At 44.0% G+C, this 17107-nt stretch overlaps 1 protein-coding gene across 9 annotated transcripts in view; it reads right to left on the reverse strand.

Moving 5' to 3' along the window:
* The window catches only part of MPDZ (multiple PDZ domain crumbs cell polarity complex component), a 257104-nt gene that overhangs the window by 190593 nt on the left and 49404 nt on the right, over positions 1-17107 (reverse strand). For all 9 annotated transcript variants that reach the window (XM_077475101.1, XM_077475104.1, XM_077475106.1 and 6 more), the window contains exons 4-6: positions 15577-15798; positions 8807-8946; positions 6534-6747 (exon numbers count right to left, since the gene is read on the reverse strand). In XM_077475101.1, the coding sequence (XP_077331227.1) occupies positions 6534-6747; positions 8807-8946; positions 15577-15798 (576 nt within the window). The remainder of the gene's footprint in view (positions 1-6533; positions 6748-8806; positions 8947-15576; positions 15799-17107) is intronic.

Below are 17107 nucleotides of genomic sequence, written 5' to 3' on the forward strand. Positions count from 1 at the left end.
CCACTGATTACTATATAAATGTCACTGTCAGGAAAGGGGTTAACACTAGGGGGCGATCAAGGGATTAAGTGTTTCCTAAGGAGGCGTTTCCAACTGTGGGGGGAGTGTAGTGACTGGAGGAGGAGAGAGATCACTGTTCCTAATCACTAGGTACAGGAGATCTGTCTATCCTCCCCCGACGGAACTAGGATCTGTCTGTTTACATAGACAGAACAGGGATCTGTCACTCCCAAGAGTGATCGCGGGTGCCCGGTGGACATTGCAGCCGTCAGCCATAATCATGCGTGCATGCCCCCTAGTGGTCTTAAAGCAGTCGACGTACAATGACGGCCATTCGCCCAGGAGACCCAGCCCGCTGCAGAACAACTGCGGTGGCTGGTCCTTAACTGGTTAATGTGGCCATACATTGAACAATGATTGTACAAACTTTTAGCTCTACCATCAATTATGTAGATGCCCGACTAGGTACAAATTGAATAGATTGTTTGGGGGTTCTCCTATTAATCTAAAGGAAGTTTTACAAAGATTCTACAGTGTATGGCCAGCTTTATACAAGTACATGGAAGGCAGACATTCATCGGTCAATATTCTTGTAAGCCAGCTCAGGGAGGTCAAGGGTGTAAACACCAATATTACTTTCAGGCCCCATTCACACAGCATAGTGGAAGTGCACATTTGGTGCTTTTTCCCCCACAACACGCATAGGTCAGCCTAATTAATTGGCATTTTGGTATGTTGCGGTTTGCGCATTTTTTACCATGCGTTTGTCCTGCATTCTTGCATTCAACAAAATGTACATTTCCTTCCGTGTTTGGGGTGCTGTTAACAAATAATGGCACCGAAATCACAACTAGTTAATTTTCGGTGTATAAAGGTGGCCATACACTATACAATCTGATTGTACAATCTCTATACAAATTCCATTTAGATTTACCAAAACTATATAAGAGGAGGACACACCTATCTATCCAATCAGTATGTATCCAATCAGAGAGGCCCTTCCACTGCATAGTTGATTGTAGATTTAAAGGAGATTGTACAATAAGATTGTATAGTGCAGGGATGGCAAACCTTGGGACCCCAGCTGTTTTGGAACTACATTTGCCATGATGCTCATGCACTCTGTAGTGTAGTGGAGCATCATGGGAAATGTAGTTCCAAAACATCTGGGGTGCCAAGGTTCGCCATCACTGGTATAGTGTATAGGGAGCTTTACAGATCTCCAAGGACACACTTCTTCTGTTTTCAGTGCTACAGCTCTGCTCCACTTAAGCGGTTATGTGATCACTCAGCTCCTTCTCCTGCTTCAGGGTGCACACTCGGCAAATGAAAAATCTATGCAAGAAGGTAAGGTAAAAAACAATAGATCTTAATTGGAAGACACTGGTAGTGTATTTAGTGAGAACAGTGCTCACGGACATCGCCTGCACTAGGGAAGCATGTAACTGCAGAGAAATCTCCTGGAGGGGGAGGGCAAGTGGGTTGGAGCAATCTTCTGGAGGGGGAGGGCAGGTGCAGGTGTACTGAAGTATTTCCTTCTAACAATTTTTAGGTCCTAAGGACAAATAGCAGGAAGTAATGGGGGCTTTCTATAGGAGACACTGGAGGCCAAGGTAATGCCTGCTCTAGAACACAGGGGCAGCTTTTTCTTTTATGCAAAATAGGTTCATTAACCACCGAGCCTCTTTCTGAGATTTGTTATTTACAAGTTAAAAACTGTTTTTTTTTTGCTAGAAAATTACTTAGAACCCCCAAACATTATAATTTTTTAAGAGAATAAAATGGCGGTCGTTGCAATACTTTGTCATGCGGTATTTGCGCAGCGGTCTTACAAGCACACTTTTTTTGGAAAAAAATACACCAGTAGTGTTAGCCCAATTTTTTTTTTATATTGTGAAAGAAAATGTTACGCCAAGTAAACTGATACCCAACATGTCATGCTTCAAAATTGTGCCTGCTTGTGGAATGGCGACAAATTTTACCCTTAAAAATCTCCATAGGCGACGTATAAAAAATTCTACAGGTTGCATGTTTTAAGTGACAGAGGAGGTCTGAAGCTAGAATTATTGCTCTCGCTCTACCGATCACAGCGATACCTCATGTGTGCGATTTGAACACTGTTTTCATATACGAGCGCTACTCACATATGCGTTCGCTTCTGCACGCGAGCTCGTTGGAACGGGGCACGTTTAAAACATTTTTTTTTCTTATTTATTTTAGGTTTTATTTTTACACTGTTTAAAAAAATTTAAAAAAATTGTGTCACTTTTATTCCCATTACAAGGAATGCAAACATCCCTTGTAATAGGAAAAAAAGCATGGCGGAACGCTTTAACCAATTCCCGACCAGCGCACGCCGATGTACGTCGGCAGAATGGCACGGGCAGGCATATTGGCATACAGATACGTCTAATCTTTAATGCCGCCCTGCCATCGTGAGCGCACCGGCGGCGGCACGCTCGCGTGCTGGTCGGGACCCCTGTGAGTCCGGTCGCGGGTCCCATGGACTCGATCGCCGCGGGCATACACGCAATTGTCTCATGAGGTGGCTGAACGGAGAGATGCCGTTGTAAACAGCATCTCCCCGTTCTGCCTAGCAACAAGGCTGATCTCTGCTCCATGTGATTGGAGCAGAGATCAGTGTTCACGAAATGAAAGCCCAGCCCCCAACAGTTAGTAAAACACCCCTAGGAACACTTAACCCCTACACTGCCACCCACTGGTTAACCCCTTCACTGCCAGTGTCATTTACACAGGAATCACTGCATTTGTATAGCAGTGATTGCTGTATAAATGACAATGGTCCCAAAAATGTGTCAAAAATGTCCGATGTGTCCGCCATAATGTCGCAGTCACAATAAAAATCGCTGATCGCCATTACTAGTAAAAAAATAATTATTAATAAAAATGCTATAAAACTATCCCCTTGTTTCAAAATTGTCGCTCTATTTTTGTTTATAGCGCAAAAAAATAAATACCACAGGGGTGATCAAATACCACCAAAAGAAAGCTCTATTTGTGGGAAAAAAAGGACACCAATTTTGTTTGGGAGCCTCGTCGTACGACCGCGCAATTGTCAGTTAAAGCGACACAGTGCTGAATCGCAAAAAGTGGTCTGATCTTTGGCCAGCAAAATGGTTCGTGGCTGAAGTGGTTAAATATGAGATCTGGGGTCAAAAAGACTTCAGATCTCATATTTAGACTAAAATACAATAAAAAAAATAAAAAATTAGTAAAATTGTCATTTAACCACTTCAATAAAGGGCACTTTGAATGACAATTGCGTGGTCATGCAACACTGTACCCAAATAAATTTTTTATCATTATTTCCTCACAAATAGAGCTTTCTTTTGGTGGTATTTGATCACCTCTGCATTTTTTTTTTTTGCGCTATAAACAAAAAAGTTAGAAAAAAAAAACACAATTTTTTTTACTATAATAAATATCCCAATAAAAAAAAAACACATTTCCTCAGTTAAGGCCCATATGTATGCTTATACATATTTTTGGTAAAATAAATAAATAAATAAATAAATCATAATAAGCGTATAGTTATTTTTTACTAGTAATGGCGGCGATCTGTGATTTTTATCGTGACTAACATTGCGGCGGACAGATCGGACACATTTGACACCATTTTGGGCATTTATACAGTGATCAGTGTTATACAAATGCATTGATTACTGTATAAATGTGACTGTCAGGGAAGGGGTTAACACTAGGGTTGATCAAAGGGTTAACTGTGTGTACTAGGGAGTGATTCTAACAGTAGGGGGTGGGGACTCACAATGAGAGGAGATCAATCGGTGTTCCTCTGTACTGGGAACACATTATCGTTCTCCTCTCACCTGACAGGACGTGGATCTGTGTGTGTAAACACACAGATCCACAGTCCTGCTCAGTAAATGGCCAATCGCGGGTGCCCGGCAGACATCGCGGGCCCCGGGCACGCACATTGTGTCCCGGGTGATGCAGCGGGGGTGCGTGCGCTCCCCCCAGTTGGCCGGGAAGCCCAGGATGTCATATGATACCCGCTCAGGATAGGAGATCCCTCCTGTCGACCTCATATGACTATATGCGGGATATGAAGTGGTTAAAAAAATGAAAAAAAATGGCCCTTTAAGAGCAATGGATGGAAGTAACTGACGTAACGAATCCACTACAGAAACCACTTTTATCATAAACTGGACCGCTCACTGAAGAAGAGGATACCTGGGGTTTTGGCAGCTAGGGAAAAAAAAGTGTGTGTGAATAATCCTACAATAGCATGTTAGAGCACAAGAGGAAAAGCAATAGGAGAAAAAAAAAAAAGATAGCTTTTCATAAAAGTCGGAGCAAACGTCCATACATGAATTTTACCTATAGGTAAGCTAATAATAAGGCTTATCTATAAGTACTGTAAATGTCTCCTAAACGTACACGCTTAGGAGATATTTATTGTACATACAGCCGGTGACATCACCGGCACATGCGCTCTGAAGGAACGGCCACCCGGGCCATTTCTTCAGAGTCCTGTGCTGTAAATGGAAGCTGCCGCATGCCTGTGCAGGAGTGACGTCATTGCCGCTCCACGCACACAGCCGGAGTCCGCAAACCTGGAAAGAAGACCAAGTGAAGATGGTAGCCCTGTCAGTGGTGACAGCTCAGCGCTGAAAGGGCTTTGTTTTTAGGTAAGTTTAACATTTGCCTTGCAGGTTAAAAAAATATTTAAAAAAATTAAATAAAATAAAAAATTACCAGGGGGTTTACTACTGCTTTTAATGACAGCAGCTGTAGGTGTCCCTGCTGGGCAGATTGACCGTTTGTCTTAAAAAGCACAGTCATTGGGACAGAAAGCAATGGGAAAGTATCATTATACACCTGTCTCCAGAATAGTGAGGAATCAGTAGGAGAGTTCCCCTTACTTGCCATTGTGTCTCTGGAACATGAAGTGAATGGAAACCTATCCAATAGGATCCAGCAAAAAAACAAAAAAAAAATTCCAATAGTAAAGGGAATTGTTAAAACCTAATTGAAAACAAAGAAAAAAAAATAGCCTTTCACTTAACATTTTCAGTCACTTTATGCATGAGGCCCACATAATTGAAGACATTTTCATTTCTCAGTCGCCTACAAAAATTCAGTACTTATCGCCGTAGAACACGCACTTTTTTCCCCTTAAAATCAGGGCAAAATCGTGGGTGCGTGTCATACGCTGATCCCTGCTGTCTCTGAGGGAAGAGGAGCGAGCACCGCTGAACTGCAGAGCTGCAATCTCCTGTGTACCCGGCACTCCATCACGCACAGCCAGGCCTCCTGGCCCCGCAATGGGCCACTGTTTTGTCTATCATATGAGCAGGGCCAGGAGGTGTGGCTGTGAGTGACTAAGCGGCGGGTACACAGAAGATCGCGGCTCTGTGTAATTCAGCGGCGCTCACTCCTCCTCTTCCCTCTAAAACAGCAGGTACAATCCAATGATGGCGAGGCTACAATGATAGGAAAGGTGAAATTGCAGATGGGCACAGAACAGGCTGCATGGTTGGTCAATTTATAGGCTGCAGATGGGCACTGAACAGGCTGCATTGTTGGGCAATTTAATGGCTGCAGATGGGCACTGAGCAGGGTGCATTGATGGGCAATTTAATGGCTGCAGACGGGCACTGAGCAGGATGCATTAATGGGCAATTTATTGACTGCAGATGGGAACTGAGCAGGGTGCACTGATGGGCAATTTAATGGCTGCAGATGGGCACAGAGCAGGGTGCATTGATGGACAATTTAGAGGCGGAAGATGGGCACCGAGCAGGGTGCACTGATGGGCAATTTAGAGGCGGCAGATGGGCACTGAGCAGGGTGCATTGATGGGCAATTTAGAGGCTGTAGACGGCACTGAGCAGGATGCATGAATTGGCAATTTATTGGCTGCAGATGGGCACTGAGCAGGGTGCATTGATGGGCAATTTAATGGCTGCACATGGGCACTGAGCAGGGTGCATTGATGGGCAATTTAGAGGCTGCAGATGGGCACTGAGCAGGGTGCATTGATGGGCAATTTAGAGGAGGCAGATGGGCACTGAACAGGGTACATTGATGAGTTGTGACCCTAATTTTGCTTCAAAGTTCTTTATTTAAAAATGTACGTTTTTTTCCTTCAACTTCCCTCCTAAAATTGGGGTGCGTGTTATACGCCTGTGCCTGTTATACGCCGATAAATACGGTACTTATACTTTATACATCTTTCCATTCCCATGGGCCTATTCACACCCATGTTTACATATTGTAGGGTGTATGCTAATCCAAAGAAGTGAATGGGCCCATATAGTTTCCCTTTAAAAACACACTGAGGCACACAAAAGTGAACCAGCCGCATACAGTAGAAAAGAACGGAATTTTGTACTTAAAATGCATTTTCATGCAGTAAAATTCATGTGGTTTGCTGCAGGAAAATTGACAAATGTGAATTGGCCCTTACTGACTGATCTTTATTTACATTTTCATAACAATTTAACATAAGCTCCAATAATATCTGCATGATTCAGGAAGACAGAACTCACTGGACTAGAAAGTGCAGATACTGTGCTGGCATCGGACGCTGAGCGAGATACCATAGGGCTGATCAGCTGAGGCAATGGTCCTCTAGCAACCACAAGCTGAACATGTTCTTTGGCCCTCTGTAAGAGGCTGATGGCGTGGTGATGTGTAATTGTCTGATCAAGTGGTTGACCATTGATGGAAAGAATCTGATCCACTTCCTTCAATCTTCCATCCCTATAAAATATATTTATCACATGGATTCAACTTTAGTTATTCTGAGGTATAAGCATAATAAAATTACAGTACAAAAACAATTATAATCAAACATTTTAACTATATAGCCTGAATTATTAGCCTTGAGCATAGCCATGAGGTAACTGGCTTTCTTCCCATTTGCTATTCAGTATGCACCATATAAAGTCTCTTTAGGCTGTGCATTACATGACTGCATCTTCTCTGCATGGAATAATGCTAGTTGCTTGGTTGTCATGAAGATCCTCTAGCTTCAATATTTAGAGTGACCGACCTGGAAGACCAATACAGATCATGTATGACTTTTGTCTGACTTTCCAAATCTGCAAATGTATTCCAGGTAAGTTTGTGACTGATACTGAAGCCAATGAGTCATTATAAAAAAGCAGGCATCAAGCTTTATCAGAAGATCAATAACAGCAGTCAACACATCTATTTAATGACAGGCTTCCTTTAGGATATTTTTAAATATGTCTGTTCAATCTCTCATTAGCCTGATTGCAGCTCTCTTAAAGGAGAAGTAATGATCCTATGGACCACAAGAGTGCACTTAGTTCTGCAGTCCTATGACCCAGCTTCAGCCAACAGAGGCTAAAGTCCACTGTCAGCTGACATCACAGAGATGGTCCAAGCTCTGCAGGAATCCAAACAAAAATGTCAGGATCTGCCCAGATGCCTGAATGGCAGAATTGCTGAGAGACTGAGCCAGCCACTCCCGCCCCTCCACAGTCTGGTGCTCCAGTGAGACTGGAGGGGAGAGCACAGAGCCACTAAATGACAGTGGATCTGAACACTCAGTTTTCAGCTGTGTTTGATCGCTCAGTTCTCAGTGTAGAATCAGCAAGGGACAGATGAAGCATTATATCCATGCTGAAGCCAGCCAGGGGAGTATGATTGTGTGTTTCTTTTCATTTCCTGCACTTCTCTTCTCTCACATCATTAAAGAAAAAAGTTCAATAAATGCTGTATTACATCACATGCTGTCCATACTCCTGGTATTCTACAAAGAACCTGCTTGATCCTGCTGTTCAGGTCCCTAATTCAGCTAGGGATTTTGCAGCTGTGGTGGCAACTCTGCACATGCTCAGTCTTCAGTGAGTTTCTAGCTGAGCATTTCCTCATCACATCTTAATGGCCCATGTGACTATAGATTCACATGTGTACGTATACACAGTAGTAAATGAGAGCCTACTCCCTTCACTTCCTCCTTCATGCCCACTAACCAGCTAAATACAATAGGGGTGGGATATTACATGTAGATTGATGAAGGATTCACCTCCCTCTTATTCTAAGACACAAACTGGAGGGGAATCACACAACCTGTGACTGGCAGAAACCCACCCACACCATGTTATTTCCACAAAATAATAAAGATTTGGTTTCAAATATATATTTGCATGGCAATTGAAACCAGTTTATTGATATTCATTATTTATTTTTACTCTGTATCCCAAGGGCTGTTTTTATTTTCTTCAACATGTGACCAACAGCAGAGGACTAGAAGCTCCTCCTGCTTATGTTTCCCTGCAGACAGGCTGGGAAAGATCTGGGTCATGTGACAACTGTATATCGATTAGGAAAAAGGTACTTAGCTGGGGTTTTTTTTTTATTGAAATTACAGTACCATCATCCAAATATAGAAATAGAAGGGACAATGTACAGTAAATTAAACAGTGTGTTTAGTATCAATTCAATGCTAAATATCATATTCTTGTATGGTAAAACAAAAAGACACAACATATAAGAGAGTTAAAGGGAGTCATAATGGGTTCTCAACCACATCTATGTAGCTTTTAAGTCCCTTCAAAATCTTCTGCTGGATTTTATCCTATCAACAGACCACCAAACTTAATGTAAGGCATGTTGTGTACTTTAACTGTGAGAAGGCTGTAAATCTGAATTTTGATGAAATTAAGTGGTTTATTTTAAAGAGCAGTAGTGTAACTATGGCTGTATTAGAACATGACTGTATTAGAACATTCCAACCACAGGACACATTTATTAATCTTAAAGCTTGCACTAAAATAAAAGTGATATTCACCTATGTGCAATGCTGCCTTCCTGTATTTCCTGAACAAATATTCCAAGTTCCCCTCGATTTTCACTTTTCAATCCCACAACACTAAAACCAAGACCACCACTTGAAGGTTTTACCATGTCCAGAACTTCAATATGGCGACCCTGTAACAAAAATTCAAAAGCACATAACCTTAAACAAATGAAGTTGCCATTGTATTTAAAGTAGGCTAAAGTGTTTTATATATATACACACATACACACACACATACACACACACATACACACACACACATACAATATCTCACAAAAGTCGATACACCCCTCACATTTTTGTAAATATGTTATTATACCTTTTCATGTGAGAACACTGAAGAAATGACATTTGCTACAATGTAAAGTAGTGAGTGTGCAGCTTGTATAACAGTGTCATTTTGCTGTCCACTCAAAATAACTCAACACACAGCCATTAATGTCTAAACCGCTGGCAACAAGAGTGAGTACACCCCTAAGTGAAAATGGCCAAATTTGGCCCAAAGTTTCAATATTTTGCAGCACTGCCTTAATACTCTTGGGTGGAGTTCCCCAGAGCTTCACAGGTTGCCACTGGAGTCCTCTTCCACTTCTCCATGACAACATCACGGAGCTGGTGGATGTTAGAGATATTACGCTCCTCCACCTTCCTTTTGAAGATGACCCCACAGATGCTCAATAGGGTTTAGGTCTGGAGACATGCTTGGCCAGTCTATCACTTTTACCCTCAGCTTCTTTAGCAAGGCAGTGGTCGACTTGGATGTGTTAGGGGACATTATGTTGGAATATTGCCCTGTGGCCCAGTCTCCGAAGGGAGGGGATCATGCTGTGCTTCAGTATGTCACAGTACATGTTGGCATTCATGGTGCCCTCAATAAACTGTAGCTACCCAGTGCCAGCAGCACTCATGCAGCCCCAATGACACTCCCACTACCATGCTTGACTGTAGGCATGACACACTTTTCTTTGTACTCCTCACCTACTCTGCCACACACACTTGACACCATTTGAACCAAATAAGTTTATCTTGGTCTCATCAGACCACAGGACATGGTTCCAGTAATCCATGTGCTTAGTCTGCTTGTCTTCAGCAAACTGTTTGCAGACTTTATTGTGTATCATCTTTAGAACAGGCTTCCTTCTAGGACGATAGCCATGCAGACCAATTTGATGCAGTGTGCATCGTATGGTCTGAGCACTGACAGGCTGACTCCCCACGCCTTCAACCTCTGCAGCAATGCCAGCAGCACTCATACGTCTATTTCCCAAAGACAAGCCCTGGATATGACACTGAGCACATGCACTCAACTTCTTTAACCGACCATGGCGAGGCCTGTTCTGAGTGGAACCTGTCCTGTTAAACTGCTGTATGGTCTGTATGGCCACTGTGCTGCAGCTCAGTTTCAGGGCCTTAGCAATCTTCTTATAGCCTAGGCCATCTTTATGTAGAGCAACAATTCTTTTTTTCAGATCCTCGGAGAGTTCTTTGCCATGAGGTGCCATGTTGAACTTCCAGGGACCAGAATGAGAGAGTGAGAGCGATAACACCATATTTAACACACCTGCTCCCCATTCACACCCGAGACCTTGTAACACTGAGTCACATGACACTGGGGAGGGAGAATGGCTAATTGGGCCCAAATTTGTTGCCAGGGGTTTAGACACGAATGGCTCTGAGTTATTTTGAGGGGACAGCAAATTTACAGTGTTATACAAGCTGTACACTCACTACTTTACATTGTAACAAAGTGTTATTTCTTCGGTAGATGTATGGGTGCTGCCAGCATTGCTTCAGAGGTTGAAGGGGTGGGGGGATCAGCCTGTCAGTGCTCAGACAATATGCCGCACACTGCATCAAATTGATCTGCATGGCTGTCATCCCAGAAGGAAGCCTTTTCTAAAGATGATGTACAAGAAAGCCCACTAAGAGTTTGCTGAAGACAAGCAGACCAAGGACACGGATTACTGGAACCATGTCCTGTGGTCTGATGAGACTAAGATACATTTATTTGGTTCAGATGGTGTTAAGCATGTGTGGCGGACACCAGGTGAGGAGTACAAAGACAAGTGTGTCTTGCCTACAGTCAAGCATGGTAGTGGGAGGGTCTGGGGCTGCATGAGTGCTGCCAGCACTGGGGAGCTACAGTTCATTGCGAAAACCATGAATGCCAACATGTACTGTGACATACTGAAGCAGAGCATGACCCCCCTCCCTTCGGGGGACAGGGCCGCAGGGCAGTATTCCAACATGATAACGACCCCAAAACACCAAACCTCCTAGACCACCACTGCCTTGCTAAAGAAGCTGAGGGTAAACATGATGGCCTGGTCAAGCATGTCTCCAGACCTAAACCATATTGAGCATCTGTGGGGAATCCCCAAATGGAAGGTGGAGGAGGGCAAGGTCTCCAACATCCACCAGGTCTGTGATGTCATCATGGAGGAGGGAAAGAGGACTCCAGTGGCAATCTGTGAAGCTCTGGTGAAATCCATGCCCAAGAGGGTTAAGGCAATGCTGGAATATAATGGTGACCACACAAAATATTGACACTTTGGGCCAATTTGGACATTTTCACTTAGGGGTGTACTCACTTTTATTGCCAGCAGTATAGACATTAATGCTGTGTGTTGAGTTATTTTGAGGGGACAGAAAATTTACACTGTTATACAAGCTGTACACTCACTACTTTACATTGTAGCAAAAAGTGTTATTTCTTCAGTGTTATCACATGAAGTGATATGATACTCACTTTTAGAGATAATGAATAACACCTGATAATGAATATATATTATATATATATATTAAAATCATCTAAAATATACATTTGCAAGTCATCATTAAAAGTGAGTGGTACAACATGTAAAATATAAAAGTGTGGCTCCTAGTCCTGGAAAAATGAGAATTTCAAATCAGAAAGACTGCTGTAATTTTTATTTATTTATTAAAAAAAAAACACCCTTTTTCAACAACAATCTGTATAACAGTAACAAACCCCAAATAAAAAATGTAATAAATTGCAGCTTACGAATCTGGATAGCAGAAGTGGAATTAAACACTCCCCTACTTTACAGCCAGGTGAGCTGCCATCAGGGGCGGGCTGACAATTGGGCCACTCGGGCACTGCCCGAGGGCCCCATGCCACTAGGGGGCTCCATCAGGGTTGCCAGCCTCAGTAAACCAGGGACAGTATGTAAAAATTTGTGTTTTTTTTTTTTTTTTTTTTTTTTTTACATCTGTCTCTGAAATACCCCTTACCGACATCCTTTTGGTCTAAAAATCCTGAGATTATAGCTTCGCCACCTCTCCAGTACCTTCTCAGCCAATAGAAACATCTGTGTATACTGTGTGATTGTATACTGTGTGTGTGTGTGTTTGTGTCTACTGTGTGGCCCCATAATCTCCGATTGCCTGGGGACCCCATAATCTCCTATTGACCGGGGGCCCCACGAGTTGTCAGTCCGCCCCTGGCTGCCATCTTAGCTTATGTTTGATCTGCATTTGCCATCATGCTGCACATGTGATCAGTTGTGGCCCCAGCCATTTGATGGCTTAACAATTCAGTTGAGAGCACATGCAACTGTGACAGTTATCATTTATGGTAAGCCTTGTATGGAACTATTTTTGGGAACCCTTAAATGACACTTGAAATGTAACGGCTGCATTTTGCTTTATTTTTGTAGGCTTTTTTTCCCTTTAGGGAGCGATGTAAACGATGTAGGAGCGATGTAGACACGCCATGAATGCAGCATTGTAAATTTAGGAAGAGGATAGTGTTAGATGTTCAAGCAGATTTAAATGGACTTTGCTAACAAATTATAGCTGAACTAACACTTTTCCCACAGTTACAGCAACATTTTTTTTATTCCTTCTCGTATAAGACGGGGTGTCCAAACTTTTTTTCAAAGAGGGCCAGATTTGATGAAGTGAACATGCTTGAGGGCCGACCATTTTGCCTGACATTCTTTATACCATAAAAATTTGGTCTAAGTGTGTTCGTCCGCGCACCAATACACTGCCCAACAAGAATTCTCTTGCCTTTGTGCTGTGTGTGGTGAATAGATAAGCTTAGGCGTGCTATTTGGAAATACCATATTTATCGGCTTATAACACGCACCTTAACTTTAAAAAGGAAGTTTCAGGAAAAAAAATCTTAAATTTTCAATAAAGAACTGTGAAGCAAAATAAGGACCAATGCCCATCAATGCAGCCTAATCAGTGCCCATCTGCAGCCTTACAAGTGCCATGAATGCAGCACCCACTCCATTGCCATGAATGCAGCACCCGTTGCATTGCCATTTATTCAGCCTCCACCGTATTGCCACGAATGCAGCCCCCACCGTATTGCCACGAATGCAGCCCCCACCGTATTGCCACGAATGCAGCCCCCACCGTATTGCCACGAATGCAGCCCCCACCGTATTGCCACGAATGCAGCCCCCACCGTATTGCCACAAATGCAGCCCCCACCGTATTGCCACAAATGCAGCCCCCACCGTATTGCCACAAATGCAGCCCCCACCGTATTGCCACAAATGCAGCCCCCACCGTATTGCCACAAATGCAGCCCCCACCGTATTGCCACAAATGCAGCCCCCACCGTATTGCCACAAATGCAGCCCCCACCGTATTGCCACAAATGCAGCCCCCACCGTATTGCCACAAATGCAGCCCCCACCGTATTGCCACAAATGCAGCCCCCACCGTATTGCCACAAATGCAGCCCCCACCGTATTGCCACAAATGCAGCCCCCACCGTATTGCCACAAATGCAGCCCCCACCGTATTGCCACAAATGCAGCCCCCACTCCATTGTCACAAATGCAGCCCCCACTCCATTGTCACAAATGCAGCCCCCACTCCATTGTCACAAATGCAGCCCCCACTCCATTGTCACAAATGCAGCCCCCACTCCATTGTCACAAATGCAGCCCCCACTCCATTGTCACGAATGCAGCCCCCACTCCATTGTCACGAATGCAGCACCCACTCCATTGTCACGAATGCAGCACCCACTCCATTGTCACAAATGCAGCCCCCACTCCATTGTCACGAATGCAGCCCCCACTCCATTGTCACGAATGCAGCCCCCACTCCATTGTCACGAATGCAGCCCCCACTCCATTGTCACGAATGCAGCCCCCACTCCATTGTCACGAATGCAGCCCCCACTCCATTGTCACGAATGCAGCCCCCACTCCATTGTCACGAATGCAGCCCCCACTCCATTGTCACGAATGCAGCACCCACTCCATTGTCACGAATGCAGCACCCACTCCATTGTCACGAATGCAGCACCCACTCCATTGTCACGAATGCAGCACCCACTCCATTGTCACGAATGCAGCACCCACTCCATTGTCACGAATGCAGCACCCACTCCATTGTCACGAATGCAGCACCCACTCCATTGTCACGAATGCAGCACCCACTCCATTGTCACGAATGCAGCACCCACTCCATTGTCACGAATGCAGCACCCACTCCATTGTCACGAATGCAGCACCCACTCCATTGTCACGAATGCAGCACCCACTCCATTGTCACGAATGCAGCACCCACTCCATTGTCACGAATGCAGCACCCACTCCATTGTCACGAATGCAGCACCCACTCCATTGTCACGAATGCAGCACCCACTCCATTGTCACGAATGCAGCACCCACTCCATTGTCACGAATGCAGCACCCACTCCATTGTCACGAATGCAGCACCCACTCCATTGTCACGAATGCAGCACCCACTCCATTGTCACGAATGCAGCACCCACTCCATTGTCACGAATGCAGCACCCACTCCATTGTCACGAATGCAGCACCCACTCCATTGTCACGAATGCAGCACCCACTCCATTGTCACGAATGCAGCACCCACTCCATTGTCACGAATGCAGCACCCACTCCATTGTCACGAATGCAGCACCCACTCCATTGTCACGAATGCAGCACCCACTCCATTGTCACGAATGCAGCACCCACTCCATTGTCACGAATGCAGCACCCACTCCATTGTCACGAATGCAGCACCAACTCCATTGCCATGAATGCAGACTCACGATTGCTGTCAAGTCAACATCATTCAATGTCTATCTGCAGCCTTGGAGGAGACAGGGAGGGGGCGGGACGAGTGCCAACAGGCATACAGGAGAAACTCCTGTTTTTATTGGCGGCCTCTTTAATTGAAAGTCCTGCCTCCTATGATGGACAAAACAGTTGTCCAATGGCAGCACAAGAGACGGGACTTCCTTTTACACAGGACGCTGTGTAAACAGGAAATATTCCTATCCTGTATGCACGGCGCTTGTCCCACCCCCTCCAAGGTAGCTGGCATATCTATCTTTTGTGGCCCCCAGCGCTCGGGGATTTGTTGGGTGCCACAAAAGATATACATGTCAAAATTACCAGGCGGGCCATCCGAAACCAGAACATGGGCTGCGATTGGACTGCGGGCCAGACTTTGAAAATGCCTGGTATAAATGGTTTACATAAAACAAATAAAAACTGGCCATCGTAAGCGCCCCTGGTAAATGGTTTGTCTCAAACCTCTAACTTCCACTGGGCAGCTGGTCTGTTACAGGACATTGAAAAATAGCAGGCAGGATCATCAGGTGAAAATAAAGGGAAAGAGCCTGAAAAAGAAAATGAATGCATCCACCACATCGAAGGACTAGAAAGCTGCAATATAATACATTTTTGTTTTCGAGTATAAATCCAATTCAATGTGTTTTTAGTAAGAAAACAGAATGTATTCACAATAACACATACCTGTGCCATTTGCTTAATGATTTGATCAAATTCATCATTGCCAGCTTTTCCATTGATCTGTGGTGAGATGGAAGGTGCAACAGTTTCTTCGGAGCTAAACTGACTGCCATTCTGTTGGGCCAATGAGCAAGACTCATTCTGCACCGATGAAAGGGAACTTGATGCATACGAGGAAATCTGGGCAAACTCTGTTACTAATGACCCAGAAGGTATTACATTAGCCTGAAAAATAAATAAAATACATTACTGAAATCCTAAATAATAGTTCAAACTTCTGTTCAATTAGAATGAAAGTAGAATTAAAGCTGCAGATACTCACCTGTGCACCAATGATCATACAGTAACAAAGTCCCTTGCCTGCACTGAGATCTTTCTCCCTGGCTTCTTCTAGGTCCAGGGTTTTTGGCCATCTTGATTGGCCAGCATGGGATGATGTAGGTTCCATGCAAGCAAGAAGGTACTCCAAGCTGTGCATGTGTAACTCAATGGGATCGATTTACTAAAGGCAAATAGACTGTTCACTTTGCAAGTTCAATTGCTTTAGAGCCTAGTAAATGAGGTGAGGCTTCACTTTACAAAGAATATCCAATCACATGCAAGGAAAATAAAATAAAAAAACATCATTTTTGCTTGCACATGCTGAAAGTTAGACAAGGTGCACCACATTTACCAAGCTCTGGAAAAACTGCACTTGCAAAGCAAACAGTCTGTTTGTCAAAGGAAGAGATCCATAAGCTGCACATCATGAAGCAGACCCATGTGCATGGAGTGAGAGGAATGGCAGCCTCAGCCCAGAATCCAGCCATACCTTGCTTGCGACTTGTTTTGCTATGCCCGTTGGGGCTTAATCCCACGATTAAGCCCCAAGGGGCAGAGTGAAATGCGTTAGTGGTGTGGCCTGGCTGGAGTCCGGGCTGAGGCTGCCATTCATCTTACTCCATGCATATGGGGGTCTGCTGCAGGATGTGCGGCTTATGGATATTTTCCTTTGACATTGCTGTAGCTTGGAGCTAGGACGAGCTCCCTATCCCTGTCTGCACTCACAGAGGTCAAGTTGGACTTCACCTCTCTGCCTGACCGGCACCTAAATTTTGTCTTTTTGGGAACAGCATTTGCCTTTAGTAAATCAACCCCAATGTGCATTGTAACGAAGATTGTGAACTGGCAGGTAAGTTTAGTTTATTGCAGAAAAGACACAGATTGTCTCTTCTGTGATAAATAGCTTGCCTGTTCACATATTTCCATTTTAAACATATGTTTAAAGACCCCTGAGTCATCCAAACAACTGAATAGTACAATGGAAACTTTAGTAAGGGAGATAAATGAACCCTAAAGGAATGTATGCCAACTATAATTATAGTATATCAGCACCATCATTACAACAGGTCTACAGACTTGACTGTGTTCTGTCCTTTTCACTTTTCTTCTGTAAACACAAATGAAGAATATACAACTGTGCTCATAAGTTTACATACCCTAGCAGAATTTTACGATTTCTTGGCCATTTTTCAGAGAATATGAATGATAACAC

This window comes from Lithobates pipiens, unplaced genomic scaffold, assembly GCF_037356315.1.
Source record: "Lithobates pipiens isolate NorthernLeopardFrog02 unplaced genomic scaffold, aLitPip1_a1.2 Scaffold_13, whole genome shotgun sequence".
Taxonomy (NCBI): Eukaryota; Metazoa; Chordata; class Amphibia; order Anura; family Ranidae; genus Lithobates; species Lithobates pipiens.